Genomic DNA, 22,224 nt, shown 5'->3' with positions numbered 1-22,224 from the left:
AACTGAAGCAAACCATGAATCAACATGTGAACATGAGCTGATGCTGCTGAAGTGAAGCAAAGTTACAGAGGTTTGATTACAGACACAGCTGAGAGTTTGTAATCTGTCATCATTTTAAAAGGTTTACATTTCTTCAGTATTGAACAGCAGAAATGAGGCTTTGTTTTGGGAGGCCGACAGCAGTGAACACAACAGCAGACTGGTGCGTAATAAGCAGTGAATAATGCAGGAAACAGATTTTTGAAGGTAAACTGTTCTTGAAGTACACTGAGAGAGAGAGAGAGAGCTGTGCAGGAAGTAAAGGTCAAAGTCAGAGAGAATTCATGACGATGTTCATCAAACGTAAAGCGTAGTTTGGATCTTCTTCTGCTGCTGGTTCAGTCAGTTTTGGTTGGAGACAGATGAAACCTGCAGCTTCAGGATCTGTGAGCTGTCCACTTTCAGCCCCGACGGCGTGTCCGTGTACGTGCCGTCGAGTGAACGATCCACGCTCTGTGTTTCCATCTTTGTGTGTTTAGCTGCTCTCATTTACTGTTTTATCTGTTTGCTTGTTGTTGAAATACTTTTGGGAGCTTTAACCTGAGATTCTGGCAAAATACATTTATATTAAAAATCGATTCAGGATTGAATGAATCAACATCGCTTTATTCAAATTAAAACCATTTAAATAGGAAAATCCATTTTTTTACAGCCGCCTCTAATGCTGGGTAATGTCAGCTGGTCCATGTGCAGCTGGCTGTGAGGCTCAGGGAGCGTCTACAAAGTGCAACACAGAAAGAACATCATCCATAAATATTGAGTAATAACTGGACTCTCATACAGCGAGACTCAAATGCCTTTAAACATCAGCTTATCCTGCTGATCCAAGTCCAACACTGAGTTTGTAAAAACATGTTTGCCAATCATTTTGTTTGGTTTCTGAGGAAAATGATTCAATAACTTGCTGCTAATACACAACATTTCATCATATTTCCTCATAACCCTCTTTTGTCTGACCATTTGATCCCATTTGAATTTGCAATAAAGGATCCACAGAGTTTGGTGACAATAATGACAGTAGATGTTTGTGTGAAAGTGCTGGAAGCAAATGAGTGTGTGATGTTCTTTCAGTGTTGCACTTTGTAGACGCTCCCTGAGCACTGGTCTCACAGCCAGCTGCACATAGAGACCAGTGTTGTTAGTCCAGGTCAGAAGATGACGTGTTGGAATGAAAATGAGCTTGTAGTTTGTCTGCTTTAATAATGTGACTGGAAAAAGGTGTTGGACTTCAAATATGTCCATTTCTTTCACACTTCACCTTTAAAAGTGAAGCCTTGTGGTTCCTGGAAGGAAAAACACGACTTTTTCAAGTCTTTGTCCTGTTTTTATGAGAAATGTACGACTTTAATGTGAAACGTTCAGAGTTTTTTCTCTTGTTGTGTTTGTTTGAAGCTGCTTCCTGTTGGCTTCAGCTGTTTGGAGTTTCCATTTTCTAAACTTCTACATTCTGAACCTTCTTCAGCTCTGAACAGATGATGAAACACTGAATGATTTCAAGCTCACACTTTGTCTAATAAACTTACATCTTTCATTCTTTATACAGATTGGAGAGCTGTGGTTTGTCAGAGATCAGCTGTGATTATCTGGCAGCAGCACTGAAGTCCAACCCCTCCCATCTGAGACAGCTGGACCTGAGCGACAACTACAACCTGCAGGATTCAGGAGTGAAGCATCTGTGTGGTTTCCTGGAGAGTCCAGGATGTGGACTTGAAACTCTGGGGTCAGTCAGCATGTTTTAGTTGTGCTGAGATGAATATGATGTGAAAGTTGTGCTGACACTAAACTGCAGACATCAGGCTGATATTATACTGATCCACACTGAGGATCTTCATGGTAAAGTCTGTTTTCTTCTTCTCTGGTTTAGTCCATTGACTGCAGCAGAACAATGTTCACATTTCAAACAGTGAGACTCAACGTATGGCCCGCGGCCCACACGCGGCCTGCCCACCTTTCCTGATTCAGAGAGAGGGGACCCTGATTAACTGTGTAGTGTTCTTCCTCACAGTTCTAAGTATCAGACACAACAATGAATAATCCACAGCTGACTGTCTTTAGCAGGTCAAAGGTCACGGCACACAGCAGACAGTGGGAAATATTATAATTCTGATCATTTATCAGCACATATCCATATGTATAAAAACAAAGCTGACACTGTGAGACTTGATCAGAGGTGTGATCATCACAGCAGAGGCCTTTGTGTCAAAGTCACTGAGGATCAAACAGAAACACATGAAGCAGATTTTCCTGTTCTGGCTTTTTATAGCAGATAACCTTCAAAATATTCTGCAGTCCATCAAAAACTGAAGCAAACCATGAATCAACATGTGAACATGAGCTGATGCTGCTGAAGTGAAGCAAAGTTACAGAGGTTTGATTACAGACACAGCTGAGAGTTTGTAATCTGTCATCATTTTAAAAGGTTTACATTTCTTCAGTATTGAACAGCAGAAATGAGGCTTTGTTTTGGGAGGCCGACAGCAGTGAACACAACAGCAGACTGGTGCGTAATAAGCAGTGAATAATGCAGGAAACAGATTTTTGAAGGTAAACTGTTCTTGAAGTACACTGAGAGAGAGAGAGAGCTGTGCAGGAAGTAAACGTCAAAGTCAGAGAGAATTCATGACGATGTTCATCAAACGTAAAGCGTAGTTTGGATCTTCTTCTGCTGCTGGTTCAGTCAGTTTTGGTTGGAGACAGATGAAACCTGCAGCTTCAGGATCTGTGAGCTGTCCACTTTCAGCCCCGACGGCGTGTCCGTGTACGTGCCGTCGAGTGAACGATCCACGCTCTGTGTTTCCATCTTTGTGTGTTTAGCTGCTCTCATTTACTGTTTTATCTGTTTGCTTGTTGTTGAAATACTTTTGGGAGCTTTAACCTGAGATTCTGGCAAAATACATTTATATTAAAAATCGATTCAGGATTGAATGAATCAACATCGCTTTATTCAAATTAAAACCATTTAAATAGGAAAATCCATTTTTTTACAGCCGCCTCTAATGCTGGGTAATGTCAGCTGGTCCATGTGCAGCTGGCTGTGAGGCTCAGGGAGCGTCTACAAAGTGCAACACAGAAAGAACATCATCCATAAATATTGAGTAATAACTGGACTCTCATACAGCGAGACTCAAATGCCTTTAAACATCAGCTTATCCTGCTGATCCAAGTCCAACACTGAGTTTGTAAAAACATGTTTGTCAATCATTTTGTTTGGTTTCTGAGGAAAATGATTCAATAACTTGCTGCTAATACACAACATTTCATCATATTTCCTCATAACCCTCTTTTGTCTGACCATTTGATCCCATTTGAATTTGCAATAAAGGATCCACAGAGTTTGGTGACAATAATGACAGTAGATGTTTGTGTGAAAGTGCTGGAAGCAAATGAGTGTGTGATGTGCTTTCAGTGTTGCACTTTGTAGACGCTCCCTGAGCACTGGTCTCACAGCCAGCTGCACATAGAGACCAGTGTTGTTAGTCCAGGTCAGAAGATGACTTGTTGGAATGAAAATGAGCTTGTAGTTTGTCTGCTTTAATAATGTGACTGGAAAAAGGTGTTGGACTTCAAATATGTCCATTTCTTTCACACTTCACCTTTAAAAGTGAAGCCTTGTGGTTCCTGGAAGGAAAAACACGACTTTTTCAAGTCTTTGTCCTGTTTTTATGAGAAATGTACGACTTTAATGTGAAACATTCAGAGTTTTTTCTCTTGTTGTGTTTGTTTGAAGCTGCTTCCTGTTGGCTTCAGCTGTTTGGAGTTTCCATTTTCTAAACTTCTACATTCTGAACCTTCTTCAGCTCTGAACAGATGATGAAACACTGAATGATTTCAAGCTCACACTTTGTCTAATAAACTTACATCTTTCATTCTTTATACAGATTGATGGACTGTGGTTTGTCAGAGATCAGCTGTGATTATCTGGCAGCAGCACTGAAGTCCAACCCCTCCCATCTGAGACAGCTGGACCTGAGCCTGAACAACAAGCTGCAGGATTCAGGAGTGAAGCATCTGTGTGGTTTCCTGGAGAGTCCAGGATGTGGACTTGAAACTCTGGGGTCAGTCAGCATGTTTTAGTTGTGCTGAGATGAATATGATGTGAAAGTTGTGCTGACACTAAACTGCAGACATCAGGCTGATATTATACTGATCCACACTGAGGATCTTCATGGTAAAGTCTGTTTTCTTCTTCTCTGGTTTAGTCCATTGACTGCAGCAGAACAATGTTCACATTTCAAACAGTGAGACTCAACGTATGGCCCGCGGCCCACACGCGGCCTGCCCACCTTCCCTGATTCAGAGAGAGGGGACCCTGATTAACTGTGTAGTGTTCTTCCTCACAGTTCTAAGTATCAGACACAACAATGAATAATCCACAGCTGACTGTCTTTAGCAGATCAAAGGTCACGGCACACAGCAGGCAGTGGGAAATATTATAACTCTGATCATTTATCAGCACATATCCATATGTATAAAAACAAAGCTGACACTGTGAGACTTGATCAGAGGTGTGATCATCACAGCAGAGGCCTTTGTGTCAAAGTCACTGAGGATCAAACAGAAACACATGAAGCAGATTTTCCTGTTCTGGCTTTTTATAGCAGATAACCTTCAAAATATTCTGCAGTCCATCAAAAACTGAAGCAAACCATGAATCAACATGTGAACATGAGCTGATGCTGCTGAAGTGAAGCAAAGTTACAGAGGTTTGATTACAGACACAGCTGAGAGTTTGTAATCTGTCATCATTTTAAAAGGTTTACATTTCTTCAGTATTGAACAGCAGAAATGAGGCTTTGTTTTGGGAGGCCGACAGCAGTGAACACAACAGCAGACTGGTGCGTAATAAGCAGTGAATAATGCAGGAAACAGATTTTTGAAGGTAAACTGTTCTTGAAGTACACTGAGAGAGAGAGAGCTGTGCAGGAAGTAAAGGTCAAAGTCAGAGAGAATTCATGACGATGTTCATCAAACGTAAAGCGTAGTTTGGATCTTCTTCTGCTGCTGGTTCAGTCAGTTTTGGTTGGAGACAGATGAAACCTGCAGCTTCAGGATCTGTGAGCTGTCCACTTTCAGCCCCGACGGCGTGTCCGTGTACGTGCCGTCGAGTGAACCATCCACGCTCTGTGTTTCCATCTTTGTGTGTTTAGCTGCTCTCATTTACTGTTTTATCTGTTTGCTTGTTGTTGAAATACTTTTGGGAGCTTTAACCTGAGATTCTGGCAAAATACATTTATATTAAAAATCGATTCAGGATTGAATGAATCAACATCGCTTTATTCAAATTAAAACCATTTAAATAGGAAAATCCATTTTTTTACAGCCGCCTCTAATGCTGGGTAATGTCAGCTGGTCCATGTGCAGCTGGCTGTGAGGCTCAGGGAGTGTCTACAAAGTGCAACACAGAAAGAACATCATCCATAAATATTGAGTAATAACTGGACTCTCATACAGCGAGACTCAAATGCCTTTAAACATCAGCTTATCCTGCTGATCCAAGTCCAACACTGAGTTTGTAAAAACATGTTTGTCAATCATTTTGTTTGGTTTCTGAGGAAAATGATTCAATAACTTGCTGCTAATACACAACATTTCATCATATTTCCTCATAACCCTCTTTTGTCTGACCATTTGATCCCATTTGAATTTGCAATAAAGGATCCACAGAGTTTGGTGACAATAATGACAGTAGATGTTTGTGTGAAAGTGCTGGAAGCAAATGAGTGTGTGATGTTCTTTCAGTGTTGCACTTTGTAGACGCTCCCTGAGCACTGGTCTCACAGCCAGCTGCACATAGAGACCAGTGTTGTTAGTCCAGGTCAGAAGATGACTTGTTGGAATGAAAATGAGCTTGTAGTTTGTCTGCTTTAATAATGTGACTGGAAAAAGGTGTTGGACTTCAAATATGTCCATTTCTTTCACACTTCACCTTTAAAAGTGAAGCCTTGTGGTTCCTGGAAGGAAAAACACGACTTTTTCAAGTCTTTGTCCTGTTTTTATGAGAAATGTACGACTTTAATGTGAAACGTTCAGAGTTTTTTCTCTTGTTGTGTTTGTTTGAAGCTGCTTCCTGTTGGCTTCAGCTGTTTGGAGTTTCCATTTTCTAAACTTCTACATTCTGAACCTTCTTCAGCTCTGAACAGATGATGAAACACTGAATGATTTCAAGCTCACACTTTGTCTAATAAACTTACATCTTTCATTCTTTATACAGATTGATGGACTGTGGTTTGTCAGAGATCAGCTGTGATTATCTGGCAGCAGCACTGAAGTCCAACCCCTCCCATCTGAGACAGCTGGACCTGAGCGACAACTACAACCTGCAGGATTCAGGAGTGAAGCATCTGTGTGGTTTCCTGGAGAGTCCAGGATGTGGACTTGAAACTCTGGGGTCAGTCAGCATGTTTTAGTTGTGCTGAGATGAATATGATGTGAAAGTTGTGCTGACACTAAACTGCAGACATCAGGCTGATATTATACTGATCCACACTGAGGATCTTCATGGTAAAGTCTGTTTTCTTCTTCTCTGGTTTAGTCCATTGACTGCAGCAGAACAATGTTCACATTTCAAACAGTGAGACTCAACGTATGGCCCGCGGCCCACACGCGGCCTGCCCACCTTTCCTGATTCAGAGAGAGGGGACCCTGATTAACTGTGTAGTGTTCTTCCTCACAGTTCTAAGTATCAGACACAACAATGAATAATCCACAGCTGACTGTCTTTAGCAGGTCAAAGGTCACGGCACACAGCAGACAGTGGGAAATATTATAACTCTGATCATTTATCAGCACATATCCATATGTATAAAAACAAAGCTGACACTGTGAGACTTGATCAGAGGTGTGATCATCACAGCAGAGGCCTTTGTGTCAAAGTCACTGAGGATCAAACAGAAACACATGAAGCAGATTTTCCTGTTCTGGCTTTTTATAGCAGATAACCTTCAAAATATTCTGCAGTCCATCAAAAACTGAAGCAAACCATGAATCAACATGTGAACATGAGCTGATGCTGCTGAAGTGAAGCAAAGTTACAGAGGTTTGATTACAGACACAGCTGAGAGTTTGTAATCTGTCATCATTTTAAAAGGTTTACATTTCTTCAGTATTGAACAGCAGAAATGAGGCTTTGTTTTGGGAGGCCGACAGCAGTGAACACAACAGCAGACTGGTGCGTAATAAGCAGTGAATAATGCAGGAAACAGATTTTTGAAGGTAAACTGTTCTTGAAGTACACTGAGAGAGAGAGAGAGCTGTGCAGGAAGTAAACGTCAAAGTCAGAGAGAATTCATGACGATGTTCATCAAACGTAAAGCGTAGTTTGGATCTTCTTCTGCTGCTGGTTCAGTCAGTTTTGGTTGGAGACAGATGAAACCTGCAGCTTCAGGATCTGTGAGCTGTCCACTTTCAGCCCCGACGGCGTGTCCGTGTACGTGCCGTCGAGTGAACGATCCACGCTCTGTGTTTCCATCTTTGTGTGTTTAGCTGCTCTCATTTACTGTTTTATCTGTTTGCTTGTTGTTGAAATACTTTTGGGAGCTTTAACCTGAGATTCTGGCAAAATACATTTATATTAAAAATCGATTCAGGATTGAATGAATCAACATCGCTTTATTCAAATTAAAACCATTTAAATAGGAAAATCCATTTTTTTACAGCCGCCTCTAATGCTGGGTAATGTCAGCTGGTCCATGTGCAGCTGGCTGTGAGGCTCAGGGAGCGTCTACAAAGTGCAACACAGAAAGAACATCATCCATAAATATTGAGTAATAACTGGACTCTCATACAGCGAGACTCAAATGCCTTTAAACATCAGCTTATCCTGCTGATCCAAGTCCAACACTGAGTTTGTAAAAACATGTTTGTCAATCATTTTGTTTGGTTTCTGAGGAAAATGATTCAATAACTTGCTGCTAATACACAACATTTCATCATATTTCCTTATAACCCTCTTTTGTCTGACCATTTGATCCCATTTGAATTTGCAATAAAGGATCCACAGAGTTTGGTGACAATAATGACAGTAGATGTTTGTGTGAAAGTGCTGGAAGCAAATGAGTGTGTGATGTGCTTTCAGTGTTGCACTTTGTAGACGCTCCCTGAGCACTGGTCTCACAGCCAGCTGCACATAGAGACCAGTGTTGTTAGTCCAGGTCAGAAGATGACTTGTTGGAATGAAAATGAGCTTGTAGTTTGTCTGCTTTAATAATGTGACTGGAAAAAGGTGTTGGACTTCAAATATGTCCATTTCTTTCACACTTCACCTTTAAAAGTGAAGCCTTGTGGTTCCTGGAAGGAAAAACACGACTTTTTCAAGTCTTTGTCCTGTTTTTATGAGAAATGTACGACTTTAATGTGAAACATTCAGAGTTTTTTCTCTTGTTGTGTTTGTTTGAAGCTGCTTCCTGTTGGCTTCAGCTGTTTGGAGTTTCCATTTTCTAAACTTCTACATTCTGAACCTTCTTCAGCTCTGAACAGATGATGAAACACTGAATGATTTCAAGCTCACACTTTGTCTAATAAACTTACATCTTTCATTCTTTATACAGATTGATGGACTGTGGTTTGTCAGAGATCAGCTGTGATTATCTGGCAGCAGCACTGAAGTCCAACCCCTCCCATCTGAGACAGCTGGACCTGAGCTCCAACAACAAGCTGCAGGATTCAGGAGTGAAGCATCTGTGTGGTTTCCTGGAGAGTCCAGGATGTGGACTTGAAACTCTGAGGTCAGTCAGCATGTTTTAGTTGTGCTGAGATGAATATGATGTGAAAGTTGTGCTGACACTAAACTGCAGACATCAGGCTGATATTATACTGATCCACACTGAGGATCTTCATGGTAAAGTCTGTTTTCTTCTTCTCTGGTTTAGTCCATTGACTGCAGCAGAACAATGTTCACATTTCAAACAGTGAGACTCAACGTATGGCCCGCGGCCCACACGCGGCCTGCCCACCTTCCCTGATTCAGAGAGAGGGGACCCTGATTAACTGTGTAGTGTTCTTCCTCACAGTTCTAAGTATCAGACACAACAATGAATAATCCACAGCTGACTGTCTTTAGCAGGTCAAAGGTCACGGCACACAGCAGACAGTGGGAAATATTATAACTCTGATCATTTATCAGCACATATCCATATGTATAAAAACAAAGCTGACACTGTGAGACTTGATCAGAGGTGTGATCATCACAGCAGAGGCCTTTGTGTCAAAGTCACTGAGGATCAAACAGAAACACATGAAGCAGATTTTCCTGTTCTGGCTTTTTATAGCAGATAACCTTCAAAATATTCTGCAGTCCATCAAAAACTGAAGCAAACCATGAATCAACATGTGAACATGAGCTGATGCTGCTGAAGTGAAGCAAAGTTACAGAGGTTTGATTACAGACACAGCTGAGAGTTTGTAATCTGTCATCATTTTAAAAGGTTTACATTTCTTCAGTATTGAACAGCAGAAATGAGGCTTTGTTTTGGGAGGCCGACAGCAGTGAACACAACAGCAGACTGGTGCGTAATAAGCAGTGAATAATGCAGGAAACAGATTTTTGAAGGTAAACTGTTCTTGAAGTACACTGAGAGAGAGAGAGCTGTGCAGGAAGTAAACGTCAAAGTCAGAGAGAATTCATGACGATGTTCATCAAACGTAAAGCGTAGTTTGGATCTTCTTCTGCTGCTGGTTCAGTCAGTTTTGGTTGGAGACAGATGAAACCTGCAGCTTCAGGATCTGTGAGCTGTCCACTTTCAGCCCCGATGGCGTGTCCGTGTACGTGCCGTCGAGTGAACCATCCACGCTCTGTGTTTCCATCTTTGTGTGTTTAGCTGCTCTCATTTACTGTTTTATCTGTTTGCTTGTTGTTGAAATACTTTTGGGAGCTTTAACCTGAGATTCTGGCAAAATACATTTATATTAAAAATCGATTCAGGATTGAATGAATCAACATCGCTTTATTCAAATTAAAACCATTTAAATAGGAAAATCCATTTTTTTACAGCCGCCTCTAATGCTGGGTAATGTCAGCTGGTCCATGTGCAGCTGGCTGTGAGGCTCAGGGAGTGTCTACAAAGTGCAACACAGAAAGAACATCATCCATAAATATTGAGTAATAACTGGACTCTCATACAGCGAGACTCAAATGCCTTTAAACATCAGCTTATCCTGCTGATCCAAGTCCAACACTGAGTTTGTAAAAACATGTTTGTCAATCATTTTGTTTGGTTTCTGAGGAAAATGATTCAATAACTTGCTGCTAATACACAACATTTCATCATATTTCCTCATAACCCTCTTTTGTCTGACCATTTGATCCCATTTGAATTTGCAATAAAGGATCCACAGAGTTTGGTGACAATAATGACAGTAGATGTTTGTGTGAAAGTGCTGGAAGCAAATGAGTGTGTGATGTTCTTTCAGTGTTGCACTTTGTAGACGCTCCCTGAGCACTGGTCTCACAGCCAGCTGCACATAGAGACCAGTGTTGTTAGTCCAGGTCAGAAGATGACGTGTTGGAATGAAAATGAGCTTGTAGTTTGTCTGCTTTAATAATGTGACTGGAAAAAGGTGTTGGACTTCAAATATGTCCATTTCTTTCACACTTCACCTTTAAAAGTGAAGCCTTGTGGTTCCTGGAAGGAAAAACACGACTTTTTCAAGTCTTTGTCCTGTTTTTATGATAAATGTACGACTTTAATGTGAAACGTTCAGAGTTTTTTCTCTTGTTGTGTTTGTTTGAAGCTGCTTCCTGTTGGCTTCAGCTGTTTGGAGTTTCCATTTTCTAAACTTCTACATTCTGAACCTTCTTCAGCTCTGAACAGATGATGAAACACTGAATGATTTCAAGCTCACACTTTGTCTAATAAACTTACATCTTTCATTCTTTATACAGATTGATGGACTGTGGTTTGTCAGAGATCAGCTGTGATTATCTGGCAGCAGCACTGAAGTCCAACCCCTCCCATCTGAGACAGCTGGACCTGAGCTCCAACAACAACCTGCAGGATTCAGGAGTGAAGCATCTGTGTGGTTTCCTGGAGAGTCCAGGATGTGGACTTGAAACTCTGGGGTCAGTCAGCATGTTTTAGTTGTGCTGAGATGAATATGATGTGAAAGTTGTGCTGACACTAAACTGCAGACATCAGGCTGATATTATACTGATCCACACTGAGGATCTTCATGGTAAAGTCTGTTTTCTTCTTCTCTGGTTTAGTCCATTGACTGCAGCAGAACAATGTTCACATTTCAAACAGTGAGACTCAACGTATGGCCCGCGGCCCACACGCGGCCTGCCCACCTTTCCTGATTCAGAGAGAGGGGACCCTGATTAACTGTGTAGTGTTCTTCCTCACAGTTCTAAGTATCAGACACAACAATGAATAATCCACAGCTGACTGTCTTTAGCAGGTCAAAGGTCACGGCACACAGCAGACAGTGGGAAATATTATAACTCTGATCATTTATCAGCACATATCCATATGTATAAAAACAAAGCTGACACTGTGAGACTTGATCAGAGGTGTGATCATCACAGCAGAGGCCTTTGTGTCAAAGTCACTGAGGATCAAACAGAAACACATGAAGCAGATTTTCCTGTTCTGGCTTTTTATAGCAGATAACCTTCAAAATATTCTGCAGTCCATCAAAAACTGAAGCAAACCATGAATCAACATGTGAACATGAGCTGATGCTGCTGAAGTGAAGCAAAGTTACAGAGGTTTGATTACAGACACAGCTGAGAGTTTGTAATCTGTCATCATTTTAAAAGGTTTACATTTCTTCAGTATTGAACAGCAGAAATGAGGCTTTGTTTTGGGAGGCCGACAGCAGTGAACACAACAGCAGACTGGTGCGTAATAAGCAGTGAATAATGTAGGAAACAGATTTTTGAAGGTAAACTGTTCTTGAAGTACACTGAGAGAGAGAGAGCTGTGCAGGAAGTAAACGTCAAAGTCAGAGAGAATTCATGACGATGTTCATCAAACGTAAAGCGTAGTTTGGATCTTCTTCTGCTGCTGGTTCAGTCAGTTTTGGTTGGAGACAGATGAAACCTGCAGCTTCAGGATCTGTGAGCTGTCCACTTTCAGCCCCGACGGCGTGTCCGTGTACGTGCCGTCGAGTGAACGATCCACGCTCTGTGTTTCCATCTTTGTGTGTTTAGCTGCTCTCATTTACTGTTTTATCTGTTTGCTTGTTGTTGAAATACTTTTGGGAGCTTTAACCTGAGATTCTGGCAAAATACATTTATATTAAAAATCGATTCAGGATTGAATGAATCAACATCGCTTTATTCAAATTAAAACCATTTAAATAGGAAAATCCATTTTTTTACAGCCGCCTCTAATGCTGGGTAATGTCAGCTAGTCCATGTGCAGCTGGCTGTGAGGCTCAGGGAGCGTCTACAAAGTGCAACACAGAAAGAACATCATCCATAAATATTGAGTAATAACTGGACTCTCATACAGCGAGACTCAAATGCCTTTAAACATCATCTTATCCTGCTGATCCAAGTCCAACACTGAGTTTGTAAAAACATGTTTGTCAATCATTTTGTTTGGTTTCTGAGGAAAATGATTCAATAACTTGCTGCTAATACACAACATTTCATCATATTTCCTCATAACCCTCTTTTGTCTGACCATTTGATCCCATTTGAATTTGCAATAAAGGATCCACAGAGTTTGGTGACAATAATGACAGTAGATGTTTGTGTGAAAGTGCTGGAAGCAAATGAGTGTGTGATGTTCTTTCAGTGTTGCACTTTGTAGACGCTCCCTGAGCACTGGTCTCACAGCCAGCTGCACATAGAGACCAGTGTTGTTAGTCCAGGTCAGAAGATGACTTGTTGGAATGAAAATGAGCTTGTAGTTTGTCTGCTTTAATAATGTGACTGGAAAAAGGTGTTGGACTTCAAATATGTCCATTTCTTTCACACTTCACCTTTAAAAGTGAAGCCTTGTGGTTCCTGGAAGGAAAAACACGACTTTTTCAAGTCTTTGTCCTGTTTTTATGAGAAATGTACGACTTTAATGTGAAACATTCAGAGTTTTTTCTCTTGTTGTGTTTGTTTGAAGCTGCTTCCTGTTGGCTTCAGCTGTTTGGAGTTTCCATTTTCTAAACTTCTACATTCTGAACCTTCTTCAGCTCTGAACAGATGATGAAACACTGAATGATTTCAAGCTCACACTTTGTCTAATAAACTTACATCTTTCATTCTTTATACAGATTGAAGGACTGTGGTTTGTCAGAGATCAGCTGTGATTATCTGGCAGCAGCACTGAAGTCCAACCCCTCCCATCTGAGACAGCTGGAGCTGAGCTCCAACTACAAGCTGCAGGATTCAGGAGTGAAGCATCTGTGTGGTTTCCTGGAGAGTCCAGGATGTGGACTTGAAACTCTGAGGTCAGTCAGCATGTTTTAGTTGTGCTGAGATGAATATGATGTGAAAGTTGTGCTGACACTAAACTGCAGACATCAGGCTGATATTATACTGATCCACACTGAGGATCTTCATGGTAAAGTCTGTTTTCTTCTTCTCTGGTTTAGTCCATTGACTGCAGCAGAACAATGTTCACATTTCAAACAGTGAGACTCAACGTATGGCCCGCGGCCCACACGCGGCCTGCCCACCTTCCCTGATTCAGAGAGAGGGGACCCTGATTAACTGTGTAGTGTTCTTCCTCACAGTTCTAAGTATCAGACACAACAATGAATAATCCACAGCTGACTGTCTTTAGCAGGTCAAAGGTCACGGCACACAGCAGACAGTGGGAAATATTATAATTCTGATCATTTATCAGCACATATCCATATGTATAAAAACAAAGCTGACACTGTGAGACTTGATCAGAGGTGTGATCATCACAGCAGAGGCCTTTGTGTCAAAGTCACTGAGGATCAAACAGAAACACATGAAGCAGATTTTCCTGTTCTGGCTTTTTATAGCAGATAACCTTCAAAATATTCTGCAGTCCATCAAAAACTGAAGCAAACCATGAATCAACATGTGAACATGAGCTGATGCTGCTGAAGTGAAGCAAAGTTACAGAGGTTTGATTACAGACACAGCTGAGAGTTTGTAATCTGTCATCATTTTAAAAGGTTTACATTTCTTCAGTATTGAACAGCAGAAATGAGGCTTTGTTTTGGGAGGCCGACAGCAGTGAACACAACAGCAGACTGGTGCGTAATAAGCAGTGAATAATGCAGGAAACAGATTTTTGAAGGTAAACTGTTCTTGAAGTACACTGAGAGAGAGAGAGAGCTGTGCAGGAAGTAAAGGTCAAAGTCAGAGAGAATTCATGACGATGTTCATCAAACGTAAAGCGTAGTTTGGATCTTCTTCTGCTGCTGGTTCAGTCAGTTTTGGTTGGAGACAGATGAAACCTGCAGCTTCAGGATCTGTGAGCTGTCCACTTTCAGCCCCGACGGCGTGTCCGTGTACGTGCCGTCGAGTGAACGATCCACGCTCTGTGTTTCCATCTTTGTGTGTTTAGCTGCTCTCATTTACTGTTTTATCTGTTTGCTTGTTGTTGAAATACTTTTGGGAGCTTTAACCTGAGATTCTGGCAAAATACATTTATATTAAAAATCGATTCAGGATTGAATGAATCAACATCGCTTTATTCAAATTAAAACCATTTAAATAGGAAAATCCATTTTTTTACAGCCGCCTCTAATGCTGGGTAATGTCAGCTGGTCCATGTGCAGCTGGCTGTGAGGCTCAGGGAGCGTCTACAAAGTGCAACACAGAAAGAACATCATCCATAAATATTGAGTAATAACTGGACTCTCATACAGCGAGACTCAAATGCCTTTAAACATCAGCTTATCCTGCTGATCCAAGTCCAACACTGAGTTTGTAAAAACATGTTTGTCAATCATTTTGTTTGGTTTCTGAGGAAAATGATTCAATAACTTGCTGCTAATACACAACATTTCATCATATTTCCTTATAACCCTCTTTTGTCTGACCATTTGATCCCATTTGAATTTGCAATAAAGGATCCACAGAGTTTGGTGACAATAATGACAGTAGATGTTTGTGTGAAAGTGCTGGAAGCAAATGAGTGTGTGATGTGCTTTCAGTGTTGCACTTTGTAGACGCTCCCTGAGCACTGGTCTCACAGCCAGCTGCACATAGAGACCAGTGTTGTTAGTCCAGGTCAGAAGATGACTTGTTGGAATGAAAATGAGCTTGTAGTTTGTCTGCTTTAATAATGTGACTGGAAAAAGGTGTTGGACTTCAAATATGTCCATTTCTTTCACACTTCACCTTTAAAAGTGAAGCCTTGTGGTTCCTGGAAGGAAAAACACGACTTTTTCAAGTCTTTGTCCTGTTTTTATGATAAATGTACGACTTTAATGTGAAACATTCAGAGTTTTTTCTCTTGTTGTGTTTGTTTGAAGCTGCTTCCTGTTGGCTTCAGCTGTTTGGAGTTTCCATTTTCTAAACTTCTACATTCTGAACCTTCTTCAGCTCTGAACAGATGATGAAACACTGAATGATTTCAAGCTCACACTTTGTCTAATAAACTTACATCTTTCATTCTTTATACAGATTGGAGAGCTGTGGTTTGTCAGAGATCAGCTGTGATTATCTGGCAGCAGCACTGAAGTCCAACCCCTCCCATCTGAGAGAGCTGGACCTGAGCTGGAACAACAAGCTGCAGGATTCAGGAGTGAAGCATCTGTGTGGTTTCCTGGAGAGTCCAGGATGTGGACTTGAAACTCTGAGGTCAGTCAGCATGTTTTAGTTGTGTTGAGATGAATATGATGTGAAAGTTGTGCTGACACTAAACTGCAGACATCAGGCTGATATTATACTGATCCACACTGAGGATCTTCATGGTAAAGTCTGTTTTCTTCTTCTCTGGTTTAGTCCATTGACTGCAGCAGAACAATGTTCACATTTCAAACCTTCAAAGAAGAAGAAAAATCCTCCACTGGATAATTCACTGTGAAACTCTCCAACTCTTCATTCCACCTTAAAGTCTGTTTGACACTGAAATCCAAAGCAAAATGTGTGTTTGCTTTACAGACAGCAGTCCAACACAAACATACACACATCATCCAAAACACAGTCCAACATCCAAATCTCCTCCACTGCCAGCATGAATGATGGGAAAGAGAAGGAGGAACACTCTGACATTCAGGGTTAGAATGAGTTTCATGAAGCAGACTGTGAAGATCAAAGCTGCATTAGAAAGCTTACATGAATGAATGAGTGGACAGAAGTGGACAGAGATCATCTGAAGCACTTCAAAGGCTTTAAATCAGCACATTTCTCTTTATTCTTTATCAACTCTGTTAGTTTCTCTCAGTTTTCTGTGGAATGAAGCTAACAGCAGGCTAATAAGATGCTGACCAATAGGTTTCTATTAAAGGTTGTAATTTGTATATGAAAAAGTGCTTTGGCTCAGCAGGGATCAGCTTACAGGTAGAATACAGCTGCTGGATGGGATTAGCATGTCATAGCTATCTACCAAACTGCTAACTGGGGGATTTCAGGCCATCTATGGATCATTTTTGCTAACTGTTTATTCAGCTTAGGCTCACAGGGCTGCAGCCTGTGCCCTAGCTGTCATAGGGCAAGAGGCGTGGTCCACCTGCACAGGTGAGCAGTCCATCACAGGGCCAACAGAGAGAGACAGAGAAGCACTCTCTCACATCCACACCTGCAGCCAATTTAGAAGCACCAATGAACCTAAGCAGCATTTCATTGGACTGTGGGAGAACATCCAACCTCCACAGAAAGGCCAACAAGCTTCAACCTACAACCTTCTTGCTTTAAGGCACTAGTGCGAACCACTTTTCCTCATTTCAGCCCAAATCCTGCATCTTCCTGTTTCTGACTCCAGGCCAGCTCCACTAACACTTTCTCATCAGACACTGCCACCTAGTGGAGGAAGTCTTAGTTCCATTTGAAGCTTCAGATTACAGTTAGTTCCTTTACAAAGAGGTGGAGGTGGTGGGGCCACAGCACCATCATCACTGAGTGCCATAGGACACTTAACCTTTGTTTCCATATGCTGGGAACTTCCTGTTGTTCCAAGGAGGACTGGAAAATGTGTGAAAATCTCCCAGTCAGTTCCTCACAGCACACTTCAATCATTTCCCTCCCACAGCATCAGGACCAGGGCTTTTTCTCTCTTTGGTCCCACTAAGAGATTTCCACACAAACACCTCATCAGTGGGACTCTCAGAGCTACCAGCCCTTTGCTACAATCACAAAGATCTTCATTGAAATCAACGATATCAAAGCTGGAATCAAATGAGTCCAAGTCTTCTGCTGATTCAGCATCACATTCATCTTTGCTCCTTGTTCTGCATCCCCACCATGGACTTCATTCCTTTCCAAGCCAGCCTTGAGTGTCCTTTATTCAGCTCGTCCTCTGCTTTACTTTTACACCTGATTTTAGCTGCTTTATCTCTCTTTCAACAAGTTTCTGTGCCTCAATCTTTTTCTTCTCTCCCTCATAACAAGACAGCTTCTTCTGCCTGAGAACATGTTGGAGTGATTTACTAATCCAGGGCTGCTTATTGGGGAAAATACTTCCTGTTTCCAAAGTAATCCCCATTTTTCCCAGAAAGAAATGTAAGTAGAAATCGATGATCTACGTGAGAACATGAGCCTTTAAAAAGTCCCAGTGGGTGCAGTCAAAGCAGTCCCTCAGTCCCAGTATAGAGTCTTTGGTCCAGACTGGAACAACTGTGTGCCCAGTTTGAGCTCTCTTCAGTGCTGTGACCTGACAGACCCAGAGGGGCCAACACATCACATTTAGAAGCTCCCCTAATGGAGCCACAACACATGTCCAACACTTAGTCTGTCTTGTTGGACCAACTGGAAGAAATGATTCAAGGACTTAGTCACAGAACAGAGTTTCAAATCTCCAAAATCCAACTGGCTGCATCAGGACATATAGTCTGAAACTCTGCACAGTTTCCTGTTTGAAGCTGCTTCCTGTTGGCTTCAGCTGTTTGGAGTTTCCATTTTCTAAACTTCTACATTCTGAACCTTCTTCAGCTCTGAACAGATGATGAAACACTGAATGATTTCAAGCTCACACTTTGTCTAATAAACTTACATCTTTCATTCTTTATACAGATTGAGGAGCTGTGGTTTGTCAAAGATCAGCTGTGATTATCTGGCAGCAGCACTGAAGTCCAACCCCTCCCATCTGAGAGAGCTGAACCTGTGGAGAAACAACCTGAAGGATCCAGATGTGAAGCAGCTGTCTGATCTTCAGCAGAGTCCAGACTACAGACTGGAGACTCTGGGGTCAGTAGAGTGATGGAGTGAGTGGGTGGTGCTGTCAGCAGTATTGTACTAAACACAGTCAGTATGAAACAAAGATCCAGTGTTTCCTGTAAAGCTGCAGCTTCTCAGTGAAGCTGTGAGAGGAGAATGGTGACAGGCTTCAGGATTGGACACAAACACTTCCTGTTTCTGACCTTTATGGTCACCATGGTAACGGCTGACACGCTCTGATCAAACACTGTCAACAGCCAATCAGCTCTCTGAACAAAGCAGCACGCAGACCAATGACTGCATTCATTTCCAAGTTTAAAGCAGTGAAGAACACAGTCTGTAGGTGAGGAAGAATTTAGTGAGAGCAGATGTTTGGATGGAATTCCTCCAGTTAACAGCTGGAACCGTCCATCTGGATTGTTGGGCTTGTTGTTGGGGTTCCTACAGAGCTCAGAGTGGACACACCAAGGTTCTTCTAATGAATGAAAGTCCAAACTCAAACTAGGAGGGAAAAACATTTTCATCAACTTCAATAAAAATCCAAAGATTAGAAAAAGTGAAGCAACAATGAGTCCTAGTACAGTCCCAGCACTGAAGTCCCTGCTGCTCTTTATACTGGATGTGCTGCATCACTGACTGACAGCTGATGAGGAGTCTCTGGAAACACTCGTTTATCTCCTCTGCTCTTCCTTCTTCTCTCTGCAGGTGGAGCTGATGATGGTAAACAGGACGGTGTGTGTGCTGAGAGAGGAGGAGCTGTGTCCTGATGATCCAGAGAGGTTGAAGCAGCAGCAGCTTGTGTGTAGAGACGCTCTGACTGGGCCATGTTACTGGGAGGTGGAGAGGAGAGCTTCATCCAGCAGTGACTGACAGAGGAATGAGAAGAAGTGCAGATGACTGTCAGTGCTGCAGAGTGAACTGCTCTGAGAACAGCTCCACTGTCAGACACAATGTAGAGTCCAGCATCATCCCTGTGTGTCCCTCTGGATCTGACAGAGGATCATCAGTGTATCTGGACTGCTCTGCTGCTGCTCTGTCCTTCTACAGTCTCTGCACAGTCTCTGTCTGACTCTGGCTTCAGACCCTCCTGGATCAAACTCACCTGGAAAAACTTTCAAATTCAAATTCAAATTTTATTTGTCACACACACAACCATACCCAGTATGACATGAGGTGAAATGCTTGTAGCTGTGCAATGCCCGACCATTAAATGACAGTGGTTTTACAGTATTTACAATTTACAGGTTATTACAAAATGTACAGATTTAACTTAGAAATTTACAGTAAAAATGTGCAAATAGCAGAAAGAGATTATAAGGAAGTGTACATGAAGAAAAACCAGTGTGTGTGGTGATGTGATGTGTGTGAGAGTCCAGTCTTATAGTGATGTGATGTGTGTGAGAGTCCAGTCTTATAGTGATGTGATGTGTGTGGGAGAGTTCAGTCCTACACCTGGTTCACGCCGCAATGTATTGCGCCATTTTCCGGGTCCACAAATCAAAACAAACGCATCGTGTTGGAACGACGACGACAAGAAACACGCTTAAAAGCAGCTCAAAAGAAAACGGACGGTATAGAGACCGATTGCGTCCAGAGGCGAAGCAGCAGCACTTGAAAAAATTAGAGTGCATTGCAAATCTGGACCCATATGAAATACGGCAGTGGAGTAAAGACCCAGACGACTTACCGCCACTGTCCTACCCTGATATCTTCACGTATCTTGTTTGTGGAGTAAGCGCTTACACTGGGAACCAGTTTCATAACTACAAGTCACTGGAGGCGCACATCCAATTTACAAGTGCAAAATTTGGCTATTTTCAAGCCGCCAAACTGTGAGTACGTCGTCATTCATACCAAGGTAAGTCAGCTGGAGTGCATCGAGTGTAATAGCCATTGTCCACCCCCCACCTTAATTAATGTTATACATTTATCATTGAACTGCTAAAATATCGTTATCATATCATGTGCCCATAATTGTAAAGTAGATGCAAACTAACACATTGATAATCGGGCAAATTATTACTTAACGCCAATTTGTGTCCTCCCTGTCTCATTGAATTTATTGTCTTTACATCAACCTTGTCCTTGTATGTTCCAGGTACTGCACTCCCAAAGATTGAATGAACCTGCATTACGGCCATGGGTAATTGTAAGCACCACGGGGAAGGTCGAAGCCGCACACTGAACATGCTGAACATCCTACCTAAATAAATCCAAGCAGGAAACATGTTTTAATAGTGTGATTGGACCATCTGAACATGCTACCTATATAAATCCAAGCAGGAAGCATGTTTTAATAGTGTGATTGGACCATCTGAACATGCTACCTATATAAATCCAAGCAGGAAGCATGTTTTAATAGTGTGATTGGACCATCTGAACATGCTACCTATATAAATCCAAGCAGGAAGCATGTTTTAATAGTGTGATTGGGTCATCTGAACATGCTACCTATATAAATCCCAGCAGGAAGCATGTTTTAATAGTGTGATTGGACCATCTGAACATGCTACCTATATAAATCCAAGCAGGAAGCATGTTTTAATAGTGTGATTGGGTCATCTGAACATGCTACCTATATAAATCCCAGCAGGAAGCATGTTTTAATAGTGTGATTGGACCATCTGAACATGCTACCTATATAAATCCAAGCAGGAAGCATGTTTTAATAGTGTGATTGGGCCATCTGAACATGCTACCTATATAAATCCAAGCAGGAAGCATGTTTTAATAGTGTGATTGGGTCATCTGAACATGCTACCTATATAAATCCAAGCAGGAAGCATGTTTTAATAGTGTGATTGGACCATCTGAACATGCTACCTATATAAATCCAAGCAGGAAGCATGTTTTAATAGTGTGATTGGACCATCTGAACATGCTACCTATATAAATCCAAGCAGGAAGCATGTTTTAATAGTGTGATTGGACCATCTGAACATGCTACCTATATAAATCCAAGCAGGAAGCATGTTTTAATAGTGTGATTGGGTCATCTGAACATGCTACCTATATAAATCCCAGCAGGAAGCATGTTTTAATAGTGTGATTGGACCATCTGAACATGCTACCTATATAAATCCCAGCAGGAAGCATGTTTTAATAGTGTGATTGGGTCATCTGAACATGCTACCTATATAAATCCCAGCAGGAAGCATGTTTTAATAGTGTGATTGGGTCATCTGAACATGCTACCTATATAAATCCAAGCAGGAAGCATGTTTTAATAGTGTGATTGGACCATCTGAACATGCTACCTATATAAATCCAAGCAGGAAGCATGTTTTAATAGTGTGATTGGACCATCTGAACATGCTACCTATATAAATCCAAGCAGGAAGCATGTTTTAATAGTGTGATTGGACCATCTGAACATGCTACCTATATAAATCCCAGCAGGAAGCATGTTTTAATAGTGTGATTGGACCATCTGAACATCCTACCTATATAAATCCCAGCAGGAAGCATGTTTTAATAGTGTGATTGGACCATCTGAACATGCTACCTATATAAATCCCAGCAGGAAGCATGTTTTAATAGTGTGATTGGACCATCTGAACATGCTACCTATATAAATCCCAGCAGGAAGCATGTTTTAATAGTGTGATTGGGTCATCTGAACATGCTACCTATATAAATCCCAGCAGGAAGCATGTTTTAATAGTGTGATTGGGTCATCTGAACACGCTACCTATACGACAGAGCCATTAACCACGTAAGGTAGCATATTCTGATAAGTTAGCACGGATTGATAGACAAGACTATAAATTTACGCTACGGTAGGATGTTTTGACAGAACACCGGTTCTCGTCGCCAACATTTTTCTTTTGTTAAGCTTACTGTTATCAAGGCATGGTAAATGAACAGTAAACCTTGCCTGATGACTAATCTTCCCGTTTCCCTCTCATTGATTTATTTGGGTTGTCATGGCAGAAGTATTAAACAAT

The 22,224-nt window shown here is 41.5% G+C and overlaps 1 protein-coding gene across 5 annotated transcripts in view; it reads left to right on the top strand.

Annotated features, from left to right (window-relative positions):
• The window catches only part of LOC308393881 (NACHT, LRR and PYD domains-containing protein 12-like), a 93,416-nt gene extending 72,802 nt beyond the window's left edge, over window positions 1-20,614 (top strand). For 2 of the 5 annotated variants that reach the window (XM_080877900.1, XM_080877902.1), the window contains exons 8-13: window positions 3,918-4,094; window positions 13,252-13,428; window positions 15,587-15,763; window positions 18,134-18,307; window positions 18,983-20,135; window positions 20,376-20,613. In XM_080877900.1, the coding sequence (XP_080734026.1) occupies window positions 3,918-4,094; window positions 13,252-13,428; window positions 15,587-15,763; window positions 18,134-18,307; window positions 18,983-18,992 (715 nt within the window). In that variant the 3' untranslated portion in view covers window positions 18,993-20,135; window positions 20,376-20,613. Of the gene's footprint in view, window positions 1-3,917; window positions 4,095-6,250; window positions 6,428-8,585; window positions 8,763-10,918; window positions 11,096-13,251; window positions 13,429-15,586; window positions 15,764-18,133; window positions 18,308-18,982 lie in introns of all 5 variants that reach the window. The other 3 variants (XM_080877904.1, XM_080877901.1, XM_080877903.1) reach the window with 3 other exon arrangements.
• Window positions 20,615-22,224: the final 1,610 nt, after the last annotated feature.

This window comes from Rhamphochromis sp. 'chilingali' (assembly GCF_963969265.1).
Source record: "Rhamphochromis sp. 'chilingali' genome assembly, chromosome: 1".
In the NCBI taxonomy this organism is placed as follows: domain Eukaryota; kingdom Metazoa; phylum Chordata; class Actinopteri; order Cichliformes; family Cichlidae; genus Rhamphochromis; species Rhamphochromis sp. 'chilingali'.
Note: the sequence above shows the minus strand (reverse complement) of the source record. Positions and strands in the feature narration are given on the sequence as shown.